The sequence below is a fragment of the Giraffa tippelskirchi genome, chromosome 2 (assembly GCF_054371585.1).
Source record: "Giraffa tippelskirchi isolate mGirTip1 chromosome 2, T2T-mGirTip1v1.2.pri, whole genome shotgun sequence".
Lineage (NCBI taxonomy): Eukaryota > Metazoa > Chordata > Mammalia > Artiodactyla > Giraffidae > Giraffa > Giraffa tippelskirchi.
In genome coordinates, this window is record NC_137276.1 from 116,600,185 (window position 1) to 116,621,797 (window position 21,613).

Genomic DNA, 21,613 nt, shown 5'->3' on the forward strand with positions numbered 1-21,613 from the left:
GTTTGAGCATTCTTTGGCATTGCCTTTCTTTGGGATTGGAATGGAAACTGACCTTTTCCAGTCCTGTGGCCACTGCTGAGTTTTCCAGATTTGCTGGCATATTGAGTGCAGCACTTTCACAGTGTCATCTTTCAGGATTTGAAATATCTCAACTGGAATTCCATCACCTCCACTAGCTTTGTTCGTAGTGATGCTTCCTAAGGCCCACTTGACTTCACATTCCAGGATGTCTGGCTCTAGATGAGTGATCACACCATTGTGATTATCTGGGTCATGAAGAACTTTTTTGTGCAATTCTTCTGTGTATTCTTGCCACCTCTTCTTAATATCTTCTGCTTCTGTTAGGTCCCTACCATTTCTGTCCTTTATTGAGCCCATCTTTGCATGAAATGTTCCCTTGGTATCTCTAATTAGCTTGAAAAAATCTCTAGTCTTTCCTATTCTATTGTTTTCCTCTATTTCTTTGCACTGATGCTGAGGAAGGCTTTCTTATCTCTCCTTGCCATTCTTTGGAACTCTGCATTCAGATGGGTTTATCTTTCCTTTTCTCCTTTGCTTTTCACTTCCCGTCTTTTCACAGCTGTTTGTAAGGCCTCCTCAGACAGCCATTTTGCTTTTTTGCATTTCTTTTTCTTGGGGATGGTCTTGGATTGAGGTAATACTTGCTTGATGAAATCATTGAGCCTTACCTAAAGCCCCAGGAAGCTTATGTGCACCACCTTCAACTGATAGAATCTTACATAACAAGAACTTTGCTGCTTGTATTTGATTCCAGCATTTAAAGCACCATTTTTGTTCAACATGGCCCTGAAATGTAAGCCAACTTTACGAACTTGGGGGCAAGATTATGCCTAGAAATACTGAAGAAGTAGGAAAATTCAGAGAGTGTATTCAGTGTACTTTTGTTAAAGGATTTGTATGGATTTACATATCCATCTTTGAAATGTATAATTACTTGAGTATAGTTATATACTGTATAAATGTATAGTATGAGTTGAGGCTGATGATGTAAATGGGGGTTGAAATTAAGCAGGTGCTTATAAACCATGTTAATGATTTTCCTCTATTCTAAGAGCTATGGGAAGCTATTTAGGCTTTAAGCAGGGTGGTGATGTGGTCATTATTATTAAATTATTAAACTGTTATTAATTATAGTTATTAAATAGGCAAAAAAGACTATAAAAAGACTATTTACAAGACTGTTAAAAAGTCTGTGGCATGAGAATGGACGAGAAAGAGGGGGAAAATAGATGGTGGTAAGGCCAGGATCCTCTTAGAATTGGCAAAACAGAGAGGGCTAGGTTTAGAAGGAATATTGTGAATTCGTTGTTGATTATGTTGATTTTTGAGGTCCCTCTGATGGGATTGTCAAATATGCATTTGGATATATGTGATTCTAAACCAGAGATGTAAGGTTGAGAAATGGCAGCATTAATTGAAGCCAAGTATAGGTAATTTGAGAGCCTAGGATTAATTGAGGCAGAGACTAAGAAGACATGGCCAGAGAGGTAGAAAAAAGGGGAACTAGGAAAAGATGCCATAAAAGGAACCAACAGGAAGCTTGTTTAAGCAAGGGAAAAAAGGGTCAAAATGCTGAATACTGCTGCATAATTAAGACTGAAAAAATGTCCATTTGATTCATTAACTGGCATAATTTTAAGTTAGAGCTGTTTTGGCCTAGAGATGTGCTCAAGCTGGAATGAAGTAGGCTGAGAAGTGTGAGATGTGGTTATTAAGAAGCTACTTTAAGAAATTTAACTGTGGAGGGGAGTAGAGATATTGGGCAATAGTTGCGAGGAAAGATACGGCCTATGGATAGGAGAGATCTGAGTGAGTTTAAATGTTGACAACATCCGGTAGAGAACATCAAGTGGAAAACCTCAAATGAGGAAGGAAGAATCTGTGTTAAGGTTCCTGCTAGGATTGCATCTTGATTCTGAGGACAGGCACCTTGGCTGGCCTTTTAAGATGGAACACCTGTCTATAGGGGTAATAGAGGTGAAGGAGGTACAGTACTACTATTTATTTTTCTTAAGTCCCTATTGTAGTCATCAGTGTCCAAACAGGAAACAGAAACTGCATTGTTGTTCAGTCGCTAAGTTGTGTCTGACTCTGTGACCCCATGGACTGAGCACTCCAGACTTCCCTGGGCTTCACTATCTCCCAGAATTTGCTGCAACTCAACATCCATTGAGTTGTCCGTGGACCATCCATGGACAGCCAACCAACCATCCATGTCCATCCATGTCCATCCAACCATCTCATCCTGTCACCCCGTTCTCCTGCCCTCAATCTTTCTCAGCATCAGGGTCTTTTCCAATGAATAGGGAAGGTTTAATATAAAGAATTAACTGTATAGGGGACTCTTTATAAGAGGAAACACGAACTCTAAAGAGTACAGGAAATCAGAGGAGGAACCCACATCCATGGAAGGAGCACATCTGGTGAAGTCCACCCCTGCCCCCAACTTACCCACCCCGCTGAAGTCATGGGCCATTGGATGGCTGAGATGTTGGGCTGATGGCATCTTTGGGAAGCTCTCCATGAGGAGGTGCTGAACCATGACTCCTTGCCCATGGAGGTGGCTCACTGGGAACCGCTCTCTGGGTCACAAAGAGAATCTGCCCCCAAAGAGAGGCCTGGTGCTGCTGCCCACCCCGAGCCGCTGGTTCCCCATGCTTAGAAGCCTGCCACAGACCGGGCACACCAAGACCCAGAAGAGGGCTTGTTCCTCCTGTGTTGTCCTTCCAGGGCCCTCTAGCAGTTAAGCTTAATAATGTACCAGCTGGCAAAAGACAACTGTTTTAAAAAAAAAAAAAAAAGACAATTGTTTTGAGGTCCACCTCCATTATGTGCATTGATAAAGTTGTGAGACAATAAGTTGACAAGTGGCATTTCTGTTATTGATCTTGTAAATTTTTTCCATTTTTGTTTTTATAATGATTGTAATGATGGATATCTTTATACATAAGTCTTTGTGCACATATCTTCTTTAGCTCCCATTTGTAAGAGCTAATCATGCTAAAGCTATTTAGAGATATAATGAGTGATTCTTAAGTTTTGCTGTTTGCTTCTATATGCCTGAAGTATTTCTGGAAGCAAATAAGAAATATAGATTGTTGTTAGGAAAGTGAACTAGATTTTATTAACCTATTCATAAAACTGAAATTTTACAAAAGTATTTTTATTGTAAATGTTAAAAGATGTTATCTGCTCTGTTAAACTCAACTTTATTGCTTCATTTCGCAGCATGTTATGGTTTAGTAAACAAAGTACCCTATCATGTCTTGCTCTGTCAGCTGGAGGCACCTATTTTCTGACTTTTCTTCAGGATCATTTGCTGTTCAAAATGAGTCAGGATATTTTCATTTAGTTATTTCCTCTTATTGCTGTAAGAACCAGGTCATCTATTTCCTTTTTGTCTTTGACCCTTGTGTGGCACTTGATGTGACGATACGGCAGTGGTCAGCCTTCTGACACTGTCGCTGCCGGGCCTGGTTTTTAGTGTTAGCTACTAGGAGGTCGTGTGAGTGCAGGACTCTGTCAGGAGAAGTGTTAGAAAGAGAACTTAAATACAGATGACCCTACCAGGTTCTGACTTTTCTTTCTGAAATTACTTTCCTCTTCCTGGTTTTTTTTACAATAAAGCCTTCACGAAGAAGATCAAGTTTCTTAAACTGACAGTAATGATAGTCATTTTAAGAAACACTTTTTTCCCTGTGAGTATTACCTTATAGATTAAGACATAATAAAATAATGGTGAAATTTATGGCTATAGAATTTGGTTGTTTTAAAACACTTGAAAAAGTATAGTACTATTTTTGACCTTTACCAACCTTTAATTCAGAGTGGACTCTGTAGAATTTACATCTGGTGCATCTGGTATTATTACTCACTAGCTTTTTTTTTAAAGAAAAACAAAAACAAACTTCAACTACTGAAGCAGAAAGGATTTATTTTGAAGTGTGAGGAAAATGGTATTTTGAATTTTGACACTTTAACCTTCATTATTTATAGTGTTTTGTTTTTTTAACCTAGGAACATTTTAAGCAAGAGCCAAATTATCTTTATCTCATGTGATTGAATCATTGTCTATTTTGCTGCCTAAGGGAACAAAAACTAATCTGTATAAGTTCTGTTAAAGCCTACCAGAATTTTGGTAATCGCCCTTTCTTAAATTCTTTACAAAAGTACTTTTCTGAAAATCTTTGCCATTTCTCTGTAGGAGAGAGTAGATTTTTAAGACTAATGGACTCATGAAATACAAAGGAGACTCTGAACACATTTCTATCTGAGCCATCTTAAGTTCAGTTACAGGAACATTTGCTGTGTTCAGCGCTAGTCCCCACCAGCTATCCCCAGGTGGTGTGTTCTCAGGATCGAATCTAGGGCTGATGGAATAGATAGCCATTAAGCTTTTGTTGAGCTAGGTGATGATTAGTTTGAAGTTCTTTACTATGACATTCTTACTAATTTAGTGGTTGTTCCTTAGTAATTTTCCTGTTGGTTTTTCAGGACTGCAAGAATATGTGGAGGCTGTCTCTTTTCAACACTTCATCAAAACACGATCACTTATCAGTATGGATGAAATTAATAAACAGTTGATTTTTTCAACAGAAGACAATGGGAAAGAAAATAAGACTGTAAGAATTTAAAATCATATTTCACATTTATTACATAATTTATACAGCTGTGTGGTGATTGGAGGAGATTCATTGGCTTGTAATGCAAAGAATATTGAGATGAAAATGTTCTTTCTAAAGTGTGATTTCATAGATTCCCAACTAGGGAAATGGTCTTTCTAAATATATTAGTTAGTGTCTCAACAACCGTGGGTAGGTTGGGGGGAACAATACCCTTTTATGTAAAGCACTATGGAGTGGTTATTATGTAAGTCCACTTTTGGTTTTACTGTGTATTTGCTATGTGCCCTTTATAAACACTGTCTCATTTAATCCTTTTATTAAACTTATGAGCTAAGAATTACTACCCTCATTTCACAAAAAGGCTTTTACAGAGTTTAAGTAACTTATCAAGCCCTGGTCAAGCAAGTGTGACAGCTAACTTGGAAACCAGGTGTCTTGAATCCAAAGCCAGGAGTGTCCTTGTCACTCTTCCAGTGTTTCTCACCGTGTGCCACAGGGACTCCTGTGCCAGGTATCTACCTCAAAGGAGTGTTTTAAAGGATTTGATTTAAAGGTTTTAAATTAGGGAGTGTACAGCACATGCCACCTAGGTGTTCAATGGTGAGTAGTCATTATAAGAGCCAATATAAAGTTGTTATGATATAGTGAGAGATGTTAATTTAATCACTGAGTTCATAATGCTTGTATCTGGAATAGTGCAATTCAACTTTTAAATAAATAACTGTTTTTTCCCCCTGAGTTTCAAGATATAATATTCGGGCTATGAGGTAAAATTTTGAGTGTTAGATAGTCTCCTAAGATACTAATACACTTCAAGGTACAATTAAACAGTTTTTTTCTTTTCTTTATTTTTCATCAGTTTTTCTTTCATTATTATTTTGAAAAATCAGTCAGGATATATAGGCAGAAGGTGGAAGAAGGTATGGAAATCATGTTTTCTTGAATGTTAATAAAATATTAATACTGAAAAGTGAGATAATTTGGCATGACAGGTATAGCTCACTTCAAGGAAACCATATATTTTCTCAATTTTAAAAATTATGCGAAGTTTATTGAGGAAATTCATCTTGAAAAGTAAAATTCTTTCATATTTTTGGTTCATTTAGTAAAGATTGAATTACAGAAAGAAGTAAGGGGAGCCTATGTGACCCTGCTTCTTAAATATATTAGGCAAGTTACCATACTTCCCTTTCAGTTTTCTGTAATTCAGAATGGAAGTATCAGGGCAAGAAAGTAAAAAGAAATGGGAGTAAATGCCCTATTCTGAGGATTTATGTAGTAAATTATTCTAAGATTAGGATGTCATAATCATACACATGTGTCTTCTCAAAATGTTAAGACTACATTCATAAATAATATTTCCTTTTAGTGCTAAAGATTCTTCTCGGTGCTGAAAATTCTGGAAATCCAATAGGGGAAGGTATTTTGCTCTGAGTTGCATATTGAGAATAGTGTTAAACCATTTAATTCTTTAAAACTTCTTACGAAAAATTCTAATGCACAAAAAAAGTGGAGAGAATAGTAACACATGAACACCTGTGTACCCATTATCTGGATTCAATAATTGTTAATATTATGCCTTATTTGCTTCATCTAAATGTTTTTTGCTAAATTAGTTTAAGTTATAGGTATCCTGATATTTTTTCCCTAAATACTTCAAGTCCATTGTGAAAAACTGCATTTTAAGTAATTTTATTTTCCCTGGTTTCTAATGTATATTATCAGTAAAGCAGAATTTATTTCCTTGACAGTTTATTGATTTTTTTAACATGCTTTTTTCTTCGAAATCAACTTTTTAGTTATATTCAGGAAACTCCTTCTGTCTAATGATGGAAACAAAGAACAGTAATGTTTTCTTAAGCAAAAATTATTTTTATAAATGACTTATAAAAATGCCAGCCACTTCCCCACACCCCCACCACCCCCACTACAATCCGTCCTTCCCAAAAAGATAGCAGCTCTCTTAACAGTTAATAGAAATGAAACATAGCAGGTCAGGCTAATTGGGGCGCTGACTTTGAATACTTACCCAGTTCTAACCATTAACTAGTGATATTACCTGCAGTGTTTCTGGGACCTCATTACTTATACTCCATATTGAGAAGATTGGAACAGATGGTCTCTGAAAAGTCCAACAGTGTTAGGATTCATGTCCTGGATACAAAGCAACCAGAATCATCTATAAAACCTAAATTTGACTCTCTCATTTGCTCACTTAATTCTCAATGTCTCTATTACCTGTAGGTAAAGTTCTAATTTCTTATTGTGGCTTTCTCCCCTTGCTCTATCCCTTGTTCTGTCTTTCTAGACTCATCCCGTACTACTTCTTATTTAAATTTTACTCTAAAGAAATACCTCACTAGTTCCTCAAGTACACAGCACAGTTCTCGTCTGCATGCCTTTGCAGTTCCCTCTGCCTGAAATGTCCTTCAGTATAATTGCAGCCCACCTAAGTCTCATCAGACTTTTAATAACAGTTCAGACATCACCTCTTTCAGAAAGAATCCATTAGAGAGAAATTGATGTGGAGAGAGGAGATTGATGTGGTGACGGTAATGGTGATAGCAGCTAACATTTATTGAGTATTTATTTTGTGTTGGGCATTATGCCAAGAACTTGGTAAATGTTATCTCATCCTTAAAAATAAACCTCTGAGGTAGGTACTGTTATCCCATTTTACAGATGAGGAAACTGAGGTTTAGAGAGATGAAATAACTTGCCCAAGGGCATACACCTTATGAAGCAAGGTCCTGGAAGAGGTGGGAGGAGATGGGTCAAGGTCATTTGGAAGAGTTAACCTCAAACAAGAGGAGGGACAACTCATCATCTGAGACTGAAGGATAGAAGGTAAAGATGGATGTGGACATAAACAAGTTTTTTTGTTTTGTTTTATTTTGTTTTTAGGGATAAGGGAATTGAGAGAATTTATGCCAGGTAATCTGGCAAATAACCAGGCCAGTGAAGGTAGGCAAGATTGTTTACTGAGAGTGAAGAGGTTTGGGATTAAGTAAGGGGCTGAGGAGAAAAGTAGTGAAGGTTTGAAATAGTGTTCAAAGAGACTGGCGAGAACCATCTAAGACATAAGTAAAAGGATTGGTGAGTAATTTGTAGTGGTACAAATTCTATACAGTTGTGATCATTATTATTTTTTTTTAGCCTAGTGGTACTCAGTACTTGAATAAAGCACTAACAAGAATAGTTTTTAATACTGGTTCAGGGTGTGTTTTTGCTGAGCAGGTGCAGTAGAAAAATAGGAGTCTGAAGAAACTGAGGAGGATATAGCAAGAGAGTGTTAAATCATGATGGTCAGTGGTGAGTGGGGACAGAGGAGAGGCCAGAAAGGGACTAAGTGACTGAGAAAATCATGACTGGATCATAAACCTGGAGGGCTTTATGATTTGCCGTTTAAATATGTAAGTCATTGTCATGTGATGAAGTCATTAGGCCTTAAGAATATCTGTATTTTATATGTCAAGTGAAGTTGGAAATGGTTGATTTTATAATGGTACAATACTAGATTTCAGAATTATCTTGAAGTCGTAAATTCAACTCCTTGCTGAGGGCATGAGTTCTTCTTGTAACATCTTGAATGGTCATTTAACAAAATGGATCATTTTATTTAGAGAAGATTAGTATGATTGACTTGCTGTTGATTTTGTACCTTATATGTATACATAGTCACTCTTTTTCACAGTGTATTTTCTTTGTGTGTGTGTGTGTGTGTGTTTTTTTTACCAGCCCTCCTCTGATGCACAGGATAAGCAGTGCGGTACTTGGAGACTGAAAATCACGCCTGTTGATTACCTTCTGGGAGTGGGTGATTTAACTGGAGAGTTGATGCGAATGTGCATTAACAGTGTCGGGAATGGGGACATTGACACTCCCTTTGAAGTGAGCCAGTTTTTACGTCAGGTTTATGATGGGTTTTCATTCATTGGCAACACTGGACCTTATGAGGTTTCAAAGAAGCTGTATACTTTGAAACAAAGTCTGGCCAAAGTGGAGAATGCTTGTTATGCCTTGAAAGTCAGAGGTTCAGAAATTCCAAAACATATGCTGGCAGATGTCTTTTCAGTTAAGACAGAAATGATTGATCAAGAGGAGGGCATTTCTTAGGATAACACTACTCAGTTGTTTTTCTCTTAAGAACTCCTAAGAGAGACCAATTTGTAAGACTGTTATTTAGTATATCATTTGACTTTATTGTGGCTTTAGAAATGTTTTCAGTTGTACTTGTTTTAAATTGTATAGAGGCTGTACATAAAATTACCAAAATGAATCATTTCTTATATCTTACTCATGAAAATTTGCATACAGATGTTTGCATATAGACCTATTTGAATTTTTGCTGGCTAAACTTTGTCATTTATCTTTGTTAAATGTGAACATGCTTCAGAGTGCACTTTCTGCCATACATGTTTTAATTTACTTTGTGTGAATTTTGGAGTGGTAATATTTAGTGGAAGACATTTATAGTTTAAGTTGGTGATTTTTTTAATATATAGAAAGATTTCTTAGTTACACATCTGGACTTGAGTTTCCTGTTTAGATTTCTTGGTAATTTTGTGCGGAGCCTCCAAAATAGGCTTATTCCATAGAATAGGAATTAAAATGATTATTAATGTACTTTAATTCAATGAAGTATTGTAGTGAGAATTCATACTATATTCTGGCTAATTTTAGGTTATTTTGAATCCATATGAAACAGCCTTCCAGAAAAATTGACAGGTACCCAGATGTTAGTTTCTACATTTAATTTTTGTCCTTTATCACAGAAAGTCTGATAGAGAATTGGCACTAACATTGTAAATTGTCACTAAGTTTGAGCTGAATTATGTACTTGCACACACAACTGAAAAGCTAGTGATTATTTAGTAATTTTTCTTGTTATTATATTTCATTAGGCATGTTTGGAGGCTTTTCTATTCTAACAGCTATAAAAATTACATCTAAATAATTATAATGAAGTTTTGAAATCTTTGAAGTATTAAGTTAACCCAAACCTTTATAGTTGTCCGGTTGTGTTAATTGATACATAAAAAGTTGCCAAAGAAGATTTATCACATACAATTCAGCAATAAGACAATTGTCAACACAGTTGGGAGTAACAAGTAGTATCACTAGTAATAGAAGTAGCCTCACTAGTAATATTTAGAATTGGAATTTGCCTACTAAAATTAGTTATAGATTATTCCCTGTGGTGTGAAACTGACTTGAGCATGGCACTGTTGGCTGACAACTAGACATTTCCTTTTGGTTTTGTGAGTTTTGAGAGTCTAGATATTGGATTTTATTTTTGGAAAGATTAGCAGCTCTGTTTGCAAGGGCTTATTCTTGGAAAGTGTAATTTTCCAAAAATTATCACCTAAAGGAAAATAAAATATATACATGCCTAATAGACTAGGTTTGTTTGTTGTTTATTCTGGTGGTAGTATGTATTTTTGGTTTCCCTATTCAGAGATACAGCTGAAATAGTTTTGTTACATATTTTTGTTTCTTTTGCCACTTGAAGTTGATGAATATCTTACAGATGTTTAAAACTGAACTCTTTGAATAAAATATTAAAATATAATAGTTTAGCTTATTTTTTGATCAGTTGAGAAATACTTCACCAAACTGTTACAGAATTTTTAGCCTTAACAGGAAACTTGATACAGACTCGCCTAATATAGAGATTTATGATTTCTTAAAATGGGTCCAGAAGTAATGAGAGTTTCAGGCAAGACATCCTTTCACCTCTCATTGACCCAAACTGGGTAACTTTCCTATCCCTTTAAACCAGCTAGTGGAAAGGAAGATGAGATCACCTTAATGTATTAAAGTGTCCATAATCTGAGAGAAGAGTGAACACAAGAAACTGAATTGGGGTATTACCATCATAGGGGAGGGGAAATGGCCTTGGGTTCATGGTCAGCACTGTCTGCTACAGGTGGATTGGTGCCATGGCTATTGATGCATTTCTGCATTGCACGTTATACTAATACAGTAGGGTTAGGCCTGGATTGTAGAGAATCTCTAAGTATATCCTGAATGTCTCTCAGTCTTAAAATGGTTGCTCTGATACCATCACCTGTGATAATGGTTTTCATCTTTATTATAAAAAGAAGCTGGTTCTAGGTAACATGGCAAGTTCCTGAAAAATTCTAAAATAAAACTGGGTTATTTCTTTCATAAGTAATTGCTGCATGTATTAAATCAGTGTTTTTTCCATAATAAAGATTGCAGAACCCTAGGGCTTTTTGAAGGTGCCTCAAAGAAAGATGTTATTTAAATGAGAGATTGGTGAAATGGATTAAAAAACTTAATCCAAACTCTTTGCTAACTACAAAAGACTCACTTTAGATTGAGACATACAAATAGATTAAAAGAATGGGAAAAGACATTCCATGCAAACAGTAACCAGGAGAGCTAAACAAATAGACTTCAACACTTTTTTTGGCTAGAGACAAAGAACAACATGGAATGGTAAAAGGCTCAATCCATTGGGAATATATAGCAATCACAAATATATATATATATATGTATGTATATAAAACAACAGAGTCCCAAAATACATGAAGCAAAATCTGAGATAATTGAAGGGAGAAATATACAGTTCAGCAGTAATAGTTGGATAACTTAATACCCAGCTTCCTATAATGGATGGGCAAACGAGACAGAACAGTAAGGAAATAGAGGACTTGAGCAACACTATAAACCAAAATAGACCCAGCACCATGATTGTGCACCATGAACACTGTGGAATTCCGTCTCAGGAATGCAAGGTTGGTTCAACATGAAAATCAGTAAATAAACCATATTAACAGCATGAAGAGGAAAAAAACATGATGCATGTCAGTAGAAACAGGAAAACCATTTGACAAAATCCAACACCCTTTCATGACAAATACTCAACAAACTCAGAAAGGAAATTTCTCATCCTCGTAAATGCACGCATGCATGGATGCTCAGTCACATCCAACTCTTTGCGACCCCAAGGACTGTATGTAGCCTGCCAAGCTCCTCTGTCCATGGGATTCTCCAGGCAAGAATACTAGAGTGGATTGCCATTCCCTTCTCCAGGAGATCTTCCCAACTCAGAGATCAAACCCAGGTCTCCTACCTTGCAAGCGAACTCGACCATCTGAGCCACCAGGGAAGCTCCTGGTAAAGGGCATCTGTAAAGCACACAACATTGTAATGGTGAAAGAACTGAAAGTTTTCCCTCTAAGATAAGGAACAAAGCAAGGATGTCCAACATTGTACTGGAGGTTCTAGCTAAGGCAATTAAGCAAGAAAAAGAAACAAAGGGCAAATTGTAAAGAAAGAGGTAAACCTATCTCAATTTGGAGATAACATATTATATATAGAAAACCTCTATAAAGAATCCTCCAAACCACTCAGACCGTTAGGACTAATTAATGAATTAAGCAAGGTTGAAGGATACAAGATCAGTATATAAAAATCAGTTGTATTTATATACACTAGCAATTAGAAATCTGGAAATCAAGACAATAATTGCATTTTTTGTTGTTTAGTCACTAAGTTGTGTCTGATTCTTTGTGACCCCATGGCGTTACAAAGAATAAAATATATAAAAATAAATTGACCCTAAGTGCAAATTGTACACTGAAAACTATAAAATGTTGCAGAAGAAAAAGGCACCCTGTGTTCATGAAATTGTAGATTTAATATTGTTAAGATAGCAATACTCTGCAAATTGATCTGTAGGCTCAATGCAGTCCTTATGAAAATTGCAACTTCACTTTGCAGAAATGAAGAGTCTGATCCTAAAATTCATTTGAAAATTCAAAAGACACAGAATAGACAACAAAATCTTTGAAACAAAGAACAAAGTTGAAGGATTCACATGTTTTTAATTTTGAATCTTAAGACAAAGGTACAATAATCAAGATAGTGTAGCATTGGTGTAAGAATAGATACATAGATCAGTGCAATAAAATTCAAATTCTAGAAAGAAATCCACATATCTATGGTGAATTGAATTTTTAATTAAAGATTTTATTTCTCAGGAGCAGTTTTAACTTCACAGTAAAATTGAGAGGAAGATACAGATATTTTCCATACATCCCCTGCCCCACATGTACATCTCCTATCATCCCCCAGCAGAGTGGTTGCTGCATTTGTTACAATGCATGTGACTACATTGACTTGTCATAATTGCCCAAGGCCCATAGTATATAATACAGTTCACTTCTGGTGGTGCACATTCTGTAGGTTTGAATAAGTCAATAGATTTTTGACAAAGGTGCCAAAACTATTCTACGGGGGAAGAATAGTCTTAAAAAAATGGTGCTGGGACATCTGAGCTTCCCTTGAAAAGAATGAAGTTAGATTCTTCAAATTCTACAAAGTTTAAGGGCTTTCCTGGTGGCTCAGTGGTAAGAATCTTCCTGCCAATGCAGGAGACACGGGTTCTATCCCTGGTCTGGGAAGATCCCACATGCTTAGGAGCAACTAAGCCCATGAGCCGCAACTATTGAGCCTATGCTCTAGAGCCTGGGAGCTGCAGCTACTGAAGCCTGCATATCCTACAGCCTGTGCTCCACAACAAGAGAAGCTACTGCAATGAGAAGCCCATACACTGCAACTAGAGCGTAGCCCCACTCTTTGCAACTGGAGAAAAAGCCCTCTCATCAACAAGACCCAGCACAACCAAAATAAATAAAATTAAAAAAAAAAATTTAAAATAGAACAAAGCAAATATAAAAACTAAAACTATGAAATCCTTAGAAATAGGTGTACATTTTCTTGACCATAGATCAGGCACTGGTTTCTTAGGTCTGACATCAAAAGAACAAGCATCAAAAGAAAAAAAAATAAATTGAAACATCCATCAAAAGTAAAACTTTTAAATATCAAAGGACACTATCAAGAAAGTGAAAAGGCAGCCCACTGAATGGGAGAAAATGTTTGCCCATCATAATGTGATAATATAATGGTACAATGATAATAGATAAATGTATCTAAAATATATAAGGAGCTCTTAAAACTTAATATTAAGTGACAATGCCATTTAACAGTAGACAAAGGAATTGAAAAGATAGTTTTGTAAAAGTGACCTACAAATGGCCAATAAGCACAGGAAAAGATGTTAAACATCATTAACCATTGCATTTGTGCATGCTCAATTGCTTAGTTGTGTCTGAGTCTGTGACCGCATGGACTGTAGCCTGCCAGGCTCCACTGTCCATGGAATTTTCTAGGCAAGTACTGGAGCGAAGGGAAATGCAAATCAAAATCATGAAGTACCACTGTACATTCACTACATGTATATTTTTTATAACTATGTCTTCCATATAATGAAAGAAGGAGAGAGAGAAGGAAAGGAAGGAAGGAAGAAGAGGAAGGGAGGGGAGTAAAAAAAAAAAACAGACGGAGAGGGAGGCTTGTGCATAAATAAATGTTTCCAACAGTGTTATTTACAGCCAAAAAGTGGAAACAACCCAAATGTCCATCAACTGATCATACTCTGGCCCTGAAATATTTATTCAGCCATAAAAAATTAAATGCTGGTACTTGCATCATGGATGAGCCTAGAAAACTCAGCTAAGTGGAACTAGATATACTTGGACCCGGAAGTCAAGGAAGTACCTCATGGTCAATAATTTGTTCAAGTCAATAGGTGTCACATTTGCAACTCAATCTTTTTTTGCTGTTGAGACTTGAAAGGTTTTAAATGATGTATACTTTAAATTCCAACCCATGGGTTAACAGTAGGACTATAGGACTTACTACCTTTTGTCGACAAGTGCATTTATATAAATTCAGTTGATTCTTAGAGCTCTGATGCAGCCAGGAAATGGTAATATCCACTCCTCAATACCCCCTTTATACATAAATAAATATATAAATAGTGTAACTAAGACCTAGAGAGAGGTTAAGTAGCTTGCTCAAGGTTACCTACTACACTAGATAGAGATTTAGGATTAGAAACCATGTCTAATGAAACTTAGGTGACAGCCTTTCTGCAATAGCACACCACTCTTTGTGGTTCTTAATATTACATGTGACCTTGAACAAGTTTACCTCAAGCCTTATTCTTTCTGAACCTTAGTTTTATTATCTGTTAAATAATACCAGCCTTACTTTTCTCAGGTGTTTTTATGACTGGACAGTATAATCTATGTGAAAATGCTTTTCAGGGCATGAAGAACCCAGGAATATAACTTCTTGGATAGTCTATATCTGCAAAATTTTGCATGTAATTTAAGGAGATGCATACACCTTCAGAAGTCCATCTATGGATGCTCTAAAACTAAGTCCCTGAGACCCAGATTAAGAGACCTTGTTTCTGTTTGGTTTGGCTGTGCTGTGTCTTTGTTGCAGCATGCGGGCTCTCTAGGTCTGGCACGTGGGCTTAGTTGCCACTTAGTGGGGTCTTAGTTCCCCAGCCAGGTCTCAAATCTCCATCCCCTGCATTGGAAAGCAGATTCTTAACCACTGGAGGACCACCAGGGAAGTCCCAGGAGACATTGTTATTTGAGCAATTCAAAAGTGTCTTTCACATTGTACACTTGCATAAGCATGCAATTTCCTTTGTGATATTCCAAAAGGGGCAGATACTCAATTTTGTTGTGTGACTGAAATGCTGATACTATATTAGAGAGTTTCTCTAATGAGAAATGCCTGTAACTTTCATATCATTCTCAAATGGGTCTTTGACCTTAAAAAGCCAAGAATTACTGGTCTAGATGTTTTCTTATGTTACCATGTATCATAAAAGACTGTACATCCAAAGATCCTAAGTAGATGAAGCATTTTCGAGGATTTATGAAGTAGTGGGATTTTCTTTGGTTCTTTTGTTTGTTAAACCATAAGTGAAGTTGTGTTGAAGAATGTTCCAGTTATTGCTTCACTTGTCCCCTAATGAAAGTTCTCATGGCTGAATAATATTCCATTGTATACAGTCAGCCCTTTTTTATCTTTAGGTTTTGCATCCATGGGTTCAACCAACTACAGATCAAAAAATATCAGGGAAAAAACTTCCAGAAAGTTCCAAAAAGCAAAACTTGAGTTTGCTGTATACAGGCAACTATTTATACTATATCTATAATTATTTACATAACATTTACATTGTATTAGGTATTATAAGTAATTTAGAGGTGATTTAAAATATGTGGGAGGATATGTATGGGTTATGTACAAATTCTACATTATTTTATTTAAGAGACTTGAATATCCATGAATTCTGGTATCTGCAGGAGAAACCAATTGCCTTTGGATACTGAGAGTGACTGTATATACCACATCTTTACCCATTTATCCACTGATGGACACTTATGTTGTTTCCATACCTTGGCTATTGTGAATAATGCTGCTGTAAATATGAAAGTGCAGATATCTTTTTGATATCTTGTTTTCATTTCTTTTGAATGTATACTTAGAAGTGGGATTGCTGGATCATATAATTCTGTGTTTAATTTTTTCATGAAACGCCTTACTGTTTTCTATTATAATGGCTACACCACTTTGCATTCCCACCAGCAATGCACTAGGGTTCTGTTTTTTCCCCACCCTTCTAACATTTGTTATCTCTTGTCTTCTATGATAATAGCATTTTCTAATGGGCGTGAGGTAATATTGTGGTTTTGATTTGCATCTCCCTGTTCATGAATGATGTTGAGCATCCTTTCAAGAATCTGTTGCCATTTGTTTGTCTTCTTTGGAAAACTGTCCAATTCCTCAGCTCATTTTTAATGTTTGTTTATATCAATAGTTTTCTTGATATTGAGTTGTGTGAATTCTTTATATATTTTGAATATTAACCCTTTTTGGTTATATGACTTGCAAATATTTTCTCCCATTCAGTAGATCGCTTTTTCATTTTGTTAATGGCTTGATTGTTTCTTTTGATGAGCAGAAGCTTCTTAGTTTGATGTAGTCCCACTTAATTGTTTTTGCTTTTTTAAGTTTTTAATTGGATGATAATTACTTTACAACGTTATGTTGATTTCTGCCGTACAACAGTGCAAATCAGCCATAGTGTTTTTGCTTTTGTTGCTGTGCCTTTGCCATCAAAAGTACTTTTTTTTTTACTGGTCTACAATTTGGGAGGAAAATCCTATTTGTAATCCATCTCAATGATCTTTGGAATAGTATAAGCAATTACACATGCTAAACCACGAGTCTTGCTTAAGAAACATGATGAAACAGCATCTAGGAAGTATAAGAACACAAGACTCAAAGTCCAGAACTTTTTTCCATATTCATAATACAAATAAAAGCCTCCAAAACTCCTTGTCTACCTAATAGTACCCACAAGTGCACATGTGAGCATGCACACACATACACACCCGCAGTAGTTTGAACACCTCTTAGTATGTCCCTGCGTGGAGGGAGAATGGATAGAAGGCTTTGGCAACATCAAAGAGGCAGAATCCTAATGGCACTGATCTTTAGCAATCACTATTTGAGGCACCCTCCAGGTAAAGCATCTCAATTAACTGAGGTTTTGACTGAAGGCATAGGAAACATAGAAGGAGGCGTAGAAGAAGAAAATTATAAATGTCAGCTCTCACATTGGGAGCAGTTGCAGAAACAAGTCGTATTGAACTAAAAGAGGAATGGAGACCAGAGATAAGTAGAGACTGATTGGACTTCCTCTCTCCCCTCTTTGGAGAAAGTGAACCACTTTAGTTGCATGAAAGATCATTGCATTACATTAGATGGAAGCATGAAGTGGTTTGGAGGTTCAAAGCTAGCTGGAAGGGTGTGAGTGCTGCAAGCCAGAGGAGTGGACCATGCTGGGCATTGCCTATTGATACTTGGTACTAGGGTCTTCCTAGTTGGTGCAGTGGTAAAGAATCTGCCTGCAAGTGCAGGAGATGCAAGAGACATGGGTTCAATTTCTGAGTCAGGAGCCTCCCCTGGAGTAGGAAATGGCAACCCAGTATTATTGCCTGGAAAACTCCTTGGACAGAGGAGTCTGGTGGGCTGTAGTCCATGGGGTTGCGAAGAGTCGGACATGACTGAGGGCGCGCGCACACACTTGGTAGCAGGGCTGCCTTCTAAATTCTCACTGTACCGTTGCAGCTGGAAGCCTAGCAGCCACACTTCCTTGATTCCCTTGCTAAGAGGGTTTATTTGCCATCTCCCAGTGAGAGGTACGTGTAATATTTGAAGAACAAGAGAAACAGAAGCCATAATTGCTCTGCAGCATCAGAGACAGAGAGCCGGGCATGCTCAGAGGGCTTACGTGAGGTTTTGCAGGAGCTTCTGCACTCTACTAATCACCTGCTTCAGTGCTGCCAGCAGCTGAGCTCATCAGCCGTGGTTTCCTGCAGTTCCTGTGACTTCTTGATTTCCTGAATTCACTGGCAGCTTTCCCTGAACTTCCTTTCACCCAGCCCTTCCAAGGTTTTGGAAGCACCTGTGTTAAATCGTGTCCTGTGTGATACCTCGAGTGCTTTCTGTTTTCCTGACTGAATGCTGACTACCAGGGAAAAAGCAATTCTTAAGCATGGGAAGAGGTGCTTGTTCTCTCTTGCAAGAGAAATGCAAGTTAAAACTACAAGTTGGCCCTTTTCACTTATCAGCTGGATGAAGAGTGGAAGACTGGAAGCAGTATGTTGATGTGGGGGAAGTTGGCTTCCACGCTGCTGTAAAAAATGGAAATTGACATTGCTCTATGAAATCAGTGCTTCCCAGGTGGTGCTAGTGGTAAAGAACCTGCCTGCCAATGCAGGAGTCACAGGAGACTTGGATTCAATTCCTGGGTCAGGAAGATCCTCTGGAGAAGGAAATGGCAACCCACTCCAGTATTCTTGCCTGGAGAATCCCACGGACAGAGAAGCCTGGAGGGCTACAGTCTGGGGAGTTGCAAAGAATCAGACACGACTGAAGCGACTTAGCATGCATGCTATGAAATTGACATTGATCTCTACGAGGGGTACTTTGGTAATATCTATCAAGTTTATTCATACATTTGTGCATTACATGTTCAAAACATTATAGCATTGTTTTGAAATACTGAAAAGTTTGAAATGTGAGTGTCCTTTCATGAAGGACAAATTAAATCAGTTATGGTGCAACCATATGATTAGATACTATAAAGCCATTGAAAACAATGAGGCAGGTCTGCATGCTCTGTTATGGAAAGATATTTATTTTATTTTAACTGAAACTAGAAAAATGTAGATATGCCACTACTGTGGAAAGGTTAAAATATGTTTTTGTTAACATGCGGATTATTTCTAGAAGAATGCACATGAAATGACAAGGGTGATTGTTAGCTGCCCTCCTTTCACACATGAATGGGTGAGCAAGGGAGAAAAATTGGTGGCACATTTCTAGGCTTTTTGTGATGTGAAGAGCTTGAAACCAAGAATAATATTGGAATTATTATTGTTTTTTATTTTTATTAACTGTCGTTTCTTAGGAAGATTTGAAATTTAAAAAGATGTGATTTGGGGGCAAGTATACCAGAGAAGGGCTTCCCAGGTGGCACTAGTGGTAAAGAACCTGCCTGCCAATACAGCAGACACAGTGAGACAAGGGTTTGATCCCTGGGTCAGGAAGATCTTCTGGAGGAGGGCATGGCAACCCACTCCAGTATTCTCGCCTGGAGAATCCCATGGACAGAGGAGTTCTTTAAAACTCCAGACACATTTGCTCCAGACTTATTTCCAAAGAATTAAGATGTTACAGAGTTTCACCCCACCTCCACCATCCCCAGAGGCAGTTACCAACCAAAGGTTGGAATACATACTCTTCTGATACTTATTTTCTGTTTTTACTGCTTTTAAATTAATCCACAAACAACTTCTGTTTTGTTTGCATTTTAAAATTTTGTAAATACTGTCATAGTATACAAATCTTTTTGCAGCTAAATTTTTTTCATTTAGTATTTTTCATTTAATTTCATTTAATATTTAAAATTTTGAAATGTACTCATATGGATATATGTAAATTCCAGTTAATTCATGTTAGCTGCTACATAGTATTCTACTTTTAGGGCTTAACCAGTTTGTCCATTTCCCCTAGACTATAGCTGTACCCCAGACCACCCTCCTGGTTTATTAATTTAGCTTATTAATTTAGGTTTATTTATTTAGCTCCTGGTTTATGCTCATTCTGTCTATATCAGACCCATTTTTAATTCAATGGCAAGTTCAAGATACATGAAGATAATTCTTCTAACATACTGGACCACCAGGAAAGTCCTGTTTACTACCATGTTGAAAGATCAGTTTACCCGTTCCTAGTATCCCAACTCTAACAGTTCTCAGACCCCACTGGACCCTTCAATTCATTGACCTTTTCACTACTCATTAACCTCTGAGTAGCCTCTTTTCCTTTATCTCCCAGCTTCAGTGTCCTTGCTAATAATTCCCTTTCCTTTGCACACACCTTCAGCTCTCCTGCTTTCTCTTACTTCATCATACTCATTGGTGAAACTAAATCCCAGATTAAGTCCATCTCTTTAACTCCATTACACGTGCCCCTGTGGTGCTGAAGAAAATACAGGGAAAGTAGATAACCACACTGACTGGTCTCACTTTATGACCATGAATATCATGTTGGTCTCATGCTGCCTGGCAGTCATACTGTGTTTCCTCAGTCCGTTCATTCTTCCTCTCTCATCAATGACATTTCACACCGTCTCCTCCTATATCACCTCCTCAGCCTCCCACTTGGCCAAGGGCTAGGAAGACTGAAGACGACAGAGGAGAATTTCCACAGTCTCATCATACTTACCAACCAGCATTTGGCTTCACCTCCTCTGCCTCCCTGCCTCCTGCTATCTGTGTTTTCTCTAAGGCCAGCCTCTCCACTTGTGTCTTGGATCCGCTCTCATCTGTTCAGGGGCTACTCCAGCAGGTCTCACCTCTCTCCTTCCTGAATGATTGATTTTATTCCCTTTCTACTGGAATTTCCCATCAACATACAAACATATCTTTAAAAACTTCCTGAAAGAGATGTGTATACTTTCTGAATCTAATTCTTTTCCCATTCTCTCCGGAATCAGACTTGTCCCCAACAATTCACCTGAACTTCAGCTCTTTCTTTCACAAACATTTTTTTTTCTTTCTTTAAAAATTTATTTTTAATTGAAAGATAATTGCTTTACAGTGTTGTACTGGTACACAATGTGTACAACGTGTTGTATGTCTACTGTACAACAACATGAGTCAGCTCTAAGTGTACATATATCTGCTCCCTCTTGAGCCTCCCTCCCATCCCTCCTTTCACGTCTTTTGTTATATTTAGTTTAATATATAACTGTCTGTCTTACTCAGCCTGTAGCAGCATTTGACAGGTGATAATGGACCTGTCCAGGACCTTCTCCTTGGACCCTGTTTTCCACTTACTTCCAGACACCCCATTCTTGGTCTTCCTCCTGTTTCTCTGACTGCTCCTCAGCCTCCTTTGTTGATTCCTTCTTATCACCCTGACCTCACCTTGGAGGACCTGAGGCTCAATCCTTGAATGTCTTCTCTAATTACATTCATCCCCTTAATGGTTTTATGCAGTCTTATGGATGTATATACTATCTACATGCTGACAGTTTCATATCTCTATGTCGGCATCTCTTCTGAGCTCCAGATGTACATGTGTGTTCTCAGTCAGTCATGTTTGACTCTGCAACTCCATGGACTGTAGGCTGCCAGGCTCCTCTGTCCATGAGATTTTTCAGGCAAGGATACTGGAATGGATTGCCAGTTCCTTCTCCAGGGGATCTTCCCAACCCAGGGATTGAACCCACATCTCTTGCACCTCCTGCATTGGCAGGCAGATTCTTTACCCACTGTGCCACTTGGGAAGCCTCCCCAGTTATACATGTCAATTCCCAGTTCAAAATCTCCACTTGAGTGTCTAATGCATGCATCCAAGTTAACAGGTCCAGAACTTAGCTTGTTTCTCCCGTGAAACCTCCATCTGTTATCTGCTTCTTCTCAGTTAATGGCAACTTCATCCTTGCAAACGATCAGGCATGATGATAGTCATCTCGGTTCCTTACTTTG

At 37.6% G+C, this 21,613-nt stretch overlaps 1 protein-coding gene across 5 annotated transcripts in view; it reads left to right on the plus strand.

Moving 5' to 3' along the window:
• The window catches only part of TSNAX (translin associated factor X), a 186,515-nt gene that overhangs the window by 30,107 nt on the left and 134,795 nt on the right, over nt 1-21,613 (plus strand). For 2 of the 5 annotated variants that reach the window (XM_081570369.1, XM_081570370.1), the window contains 2 exons: nt 4,516-4,643; nt 8,385-10,044. In XM_081570369.1, the coding sequence (XP_081426495.1) occupies nt 4,516-4,643; nt 8,385-8,762 (506 nt within the window). In that variant the 3' untranslated portion in view covers nt 8,763-10,044. Of the gene's footprint in view, nt 1-4,515; nt 4,644-7,328; nt 7,494-8,384; nt 10,045-21,613 lie in introns of those variants that run through there. The other 3 variants (XR_014076830.1, XM_081570371.1, XR_014076831.1) reach the window with 2 other exon arrangements.